The sequence below is a fragment of the Penaeus monodon genome, chromosome 35 (genome assembly GCF_015228065.2).
Source record: "Penaeus monodon isolate SGIC_2016 chromosome 35, NSTDA_Pmon_1, whole genome shotgun sequence".
Taxonomy (NCBI): Eukaryota; Metazoa; Arthropoda; class Malacostraca; order Decapoda; family Penaeidae; genus Penaeus; species Penaeus monodon.
The window spans coordinates 22,691,122-22,696,240 of NC_051420.1; the positions used below are offsets into that span (position 1 = coordinate 22,691,122).

A 5,119-nucleotide genomic window follows, 5' to 3' on the forward strand; every position below is an offset into this window, starting at 1 on the left:
GAACATGTCCAACAGAACAAAAAAACAAAATTGAAAAATAATCTACAAAAAAATATATACTAAAAACAAAACAAAAACAAACGAAAAAGTGACATCCGAAATGCGCAAGGCGACAGAACATCCTGCGACCTTCGAGCTCACAAGGTGTTCATTTTCGTCTATTTTATTTTCGCTTCCCTAACCTTGACCTTTGCGTTCTTAGAGTGAGATATCTGTTTTTAAAAAGTAAAGAAAAATAGTAGAAGTAAAATAATAATAAGAAAAAGAGAGAAGTGAGAAAAAGTATCTGAACTTTGTACTTGCGAAAAAAAAGTTTTAGTAAATTCTAAAATCGTACAACTTTCACTACTATAATCACTGCCGATATTGATAATAACAATGACAAAAACACAAAAAAACAATAAAAGTACTAACAACAGTAATACAAAAGACGTGGTAGTCCACGCGGTGAGTGAATGGACACGAAGTTTAAAGTCAAGATAATGCTTGTTCTACGCTAAGCAATAAATGGTGGTACAGGCAAGGCCTAACAGGAGGCTGGGAGGCCATTCATTTCAGAAAAATAATAGCTGGAACACCAATGGTCGTTGCCAGGCAAGGCATAACGAGCAATTACAGGTGTAAAAACACACACACACACACACACACACACACACACACACACACACATATATACACACACATACATATACACACATAACATACACACACATAAATACACACACACATAATACACACACACATAAATACACACACACATAAATACACACACACAAATACACACACACATAAATACACACACATAAATATACACACACATAAATATACACACACATACATATACACACACATACATATACACACACATACATATACACACACACGCGCGCGCTGTATGTGTGTCTGTGTATAATAATGCCATAAGTGTTTTAAGGTGGATAATGGTGATAACATCAACTGTAATATCCTTAAAAAAACTTTCATTAATCAAACAAGAACGAAACTGAAATCTCACAAACAAGCAAACGGAAGAAACAAAACAAAGAAACATTGAAATAAAGAAAACCTAAAGAAATAAAGAATAAAATACGAAAAGAGACAAACAAACAAACAAATAAATAAAAACAAGAAAAAAATCCCGCCCTTCCACCCATCCGCATCGAAAGCTATCTGCTCACGGACACCGAATCGCCAAAACTTATGAAACCGATTTTTTAAACGCGGAACAATCACGGGGGCGGAACCGAATCAAATCAATTAATTACTGTCTCTCTCTCTATCTCCAACGAACTGATCTTACGGTGCGTTCAAATAGCGGACTCATGCGTATCAGATAATAAAATAATAGGAAATAAATATATAGATATAATAATATATATATAATGAAAGTATGAAATAATCAGAATAGGATACAGACGAGGTGAGATGAAGGGGTTTTGGAAAATAAGAACTATTGGGAGAGCAGAATATTAGACACAAGAAAGAGGATAGATGAAACGGTGAGCGGGGAAGAGAAGACAGAGAGCGAGGGAGGGAGAGAATGAGGGAGAGGCGGGGAGAATCAGAGGAGAAGAGAGGAGAGGAGAGAGAGAGAGGAGAGGAGTAAGAGAGATAGAAGAATAAGAGAGAGAGAGAAAAAAGAAATAAGAGAGAGAGAGAGAGAGAGAGAGAGAGAGAGAGAGAAACGAGAGAGAGAGAGATAGAACGAGGAGAGAGAGAGAGGAGAGATATAGAGAGAGAGAGAGAATACGAGAGAGAGAGAGAATAAGGGAGAGAGAGAGAGAGAGAGAGAGAGAGAGAGAGAGAGAGAGAGAGAGAGAGAGAGAGAGAGAGAGAGAGAGAGAGAGAGAGAGAGAGAGAGCTAATGCCCGAACTACCATTTGGGAAAAAAGGAAACAAACGGCTATTTGACTATATCAAACACAAAGAAAAGGAGGAAAGCGAGAGAGAAAACAACAGGGAACAGACGATAAAGCGAAAGGGAGAAATACCACGCCATTAACAAGGAACGAAAAAGGTCTCATAAATACACGAGAGGAAAAAAAAACATAATACGGTCGACAAACACTAATAAAGAATGAAGGGTTAGGTAAAATGTCAATGACCGCGGACAGACAAGTCACACAAAAAAATAGACCAAATAGAAAAAAACGACTATAATAATAACAATAATAATAATGAAGAGGAAGTAGAGGATAAAAATGATAACATTATCACAATGATGATAATATTAATAGTAATAATAGCTGATAATGACAACACGAAAAATAACCCTAACAATAACAACGAAAATCAAATCGTAACAACTTCTAGAAAAAAAACACGAAAAGGTATATATAAATAACAAGAAAATGAAAGACATAAAAAATAAAGAGAAAAATGAAAGAAAACAGAGAAAAAAGGCAAGAAAGAAACGAAAAACCCGAGCACCCAAGGGCCGCAAGCAAGCACACGGCGGACCCGGTGACCCGGCCGTATGCCTCCCAGGTAGCGCCCCGGGCTGGAAAAGGGACCTCGACGCTGCTCTGACCGGCCCTTCTGTGGGGACGATTCCCTCTCCTTTTACTCTGCGCTTCGTACGGTTCGTGTTGGAGTCTTGGCCCATATTCCCTTTTCTGTTTTTTTCTCCCTTTTCTGTTTTTTTCTCTCTTTATTGTGGACTCTACTGGGTATTGCTTTGCTTTAAAGATCTATTTTCACCTTCCTTATTTATTGTCTTCATTTCAATTTGGTGTATTCATTTCTTTAATTTCATCTAAATATCTTTTTTATTATTATCTATTATCTATTTTTACTTATTATTGTTATTTCATTTTCTTTTACTTTATATTTGTATTTCATACATCATGAGGAAGAAATAAAGAAAGTAAGATAAAGGAATACACTAAAAGAAAGAAAATAGAACAAAAGGCAAGTGCAGACGGAAAGAAAAGAGAGAGAGAGAGAGGAAAAAAAACATCCGATCCCCCCAAAATAATCGAAACAAATTAACAATTACGAAAAACCACAACAGGAAAACAAAGAAACAGAAGACGAAAACATAAATCTCGCGGGAAAGATTTATGGCAGTAGCGACTCCTCCTCAAGAGCGCTGGTCCTCAAATCAAGTCTATGGCCTGAGGCCCGCGGAGAGGCTGAACGCGGGTTTGTTGGCGAGCGGGGACGCGCGTGTAAGCGGAGACACACAAAGGCTACGATTACGTAAAGGAAGATGCAAACAAACAGATAACACGTGAATGCAGGAATATGCATACACACAGGTAATACACGTATAGAGATACACACAGGTAACGCATGTATGCAATAACATATAAACGAGGCAGTAAACACAAACTAACGTACAAGTATACGAGAATAATATAAGACCTAACTGGTACAAGTGTGAAAGAGAGACACTCACTGGCAAACAGAAAAACATGTACTGAGACAAGAGACAGAGACACAGACAGAGACAGAGACAGACAGACACACAGAAAAAATAACTATCTTCCTTTATACTCCTGTATAAAGGAAGATAAAGACAATCACGCAAGCAATAAGTCCTGTTACATGGTGGAAGGAAAGGAAAGGAAAGAAAATAAAGTTGGGATAAGCAGAAAGGAAAGTCATGCTTCATATCGTTTAAAGATAAAGGAGAGGGCGAGGCGTCGAGAGGATGATGGTGATAAGAAAGAAAAAAAGGAAAATGAGGAAGAGGAAGCAGAAGAAGGGAAAGAAGAAATAACAAGAGGAAGAAGAAGAAAAGAAGAAAAGAAAAAAATACATGATAAGGAGGAAGAAAAGAAAAGAAAGGAAAAAAATTCAAACGAAATATAAACCAATATTGAAAAACAGCAATAAGCCTAAGAAAGCGGGCCTCGTGAGGCAGGCGTACAGCCGGACCGAGAACAGCGCAGTCATGTCCCCTCGCGCCCCTCGCGCCCACCTGCTCACTGCGCCCGAAATGGTCCAGGCTGTTCCTTTTCCGGGTTCTCTCCCTCCTGTCCCGGATGCGCGTGTAGTCAGTGCATGTGTGTAAGGGAGGGAGGGGGAGGGGTACGTGCGTGCGTGTTTGTGTGTATCTATGTATCTGGGGAAGAGGGGGAAGAGGAACGTGTGTGCGTGTGTGTATCTATGTGTGTGTGTGTGTGGGGGGGGGGTGCGTGCGTGCGTGCGTGCGTGTGTGTGTGTGTGTTGGTCTCCATGTGTGTGTTGGGGGGGGAGATGCGTGTGTGGGAGGGAGAGATCGGCAGACATGAGAACGAAATAGAGAGACCGGTAATATAAAGGAGGAGGAAAATGGAGAGAGAGAGAGAGAGAGAGAGAGAGGAGAGGAGAGAGAGATGAGAGATAGAGAGAGAAAGAGAGGAGAGGAGAGAGAGGAGAGGAGAGAGAGAGAGAGATAAGAAGTAGGGAGAGGAGAAGGGGGCATAAGGTGAAAAGGAGGAAGGAGAGGGAGAAGAAGAGGAAAAAGAAGAAGCAAATGAAAAGGAAATATAGCAAGGGGTGGTCAGAGCTCGTGGCTTTCTTCCCCCAGCCTGGCCGCGAGCTTATCCAAGAGGGAGGCCGCCTATCCCGGCGGCCGCTGCTTCACCGTATCCCCCCCCCCGGACCGGGCTCGAGTCGCCGGCGTCGGATTAGGGAGGCAGCGCCCTGCTTTCGCCTTCCACGCACAACGCCCTGAGGTCTCCGTGCTTCGTGTGAGTGGCAGGGTATATCAGGCTTGGATACTATAGACACAGACTACTAGCAGTATAGGATTACATAAAACACATATACATGATATATATGTATATATACAAATATATATAAGTATATGCATATGTATATTAATATTTATAATATTATTATATACAATAGTATATAGGGGGAATAGATAGATATAGTATATATATATATAATTATATTTGATTTGACTACGTGGGGAAGGGAGGGAGGGAGGGAGGAGGAAATGGAGAGGGCAGGGAGGGAGGAGGGAGGGAGGAGGGAGGGAGGGGGAGGGAGGGAGAGGTAGATACACAGAGGGAGGGAGGGAGAGGGAGGGAGGAGAGGGGGAGGGAGAGGAAAGAGGGGAGGAGAGGGAGAGGGAGAGGGAGAGGGAAGGGGAGAGAGAGGAGAGAGAGAGTGAGAGAGAGAGAGA

General features: G+C 41.2%; 1 protein-coding gene across 1 annotated transcript in view; it reads left to right on the plus strand.

Annotated features, from left to right (window-relative positions):
- Positions 1-5,119, plus strand: part of LOC119595267 (transcription factor TBF1-like) — a 16,102-nt gene that overhangs the window by 3,478 nt on the left and 7,505 nt on the right. Inside the window, exon 2 of the mRNA XM_037944427.1 lies at positions 3,014-3,144. Coding sequence (XP_037800355.1) covers positions 3,014-3,144 — 131 coding nt within the window. The remainder of the gene's footprint in view (positions 1-3,013; positions 3,145-5,119) is intronic.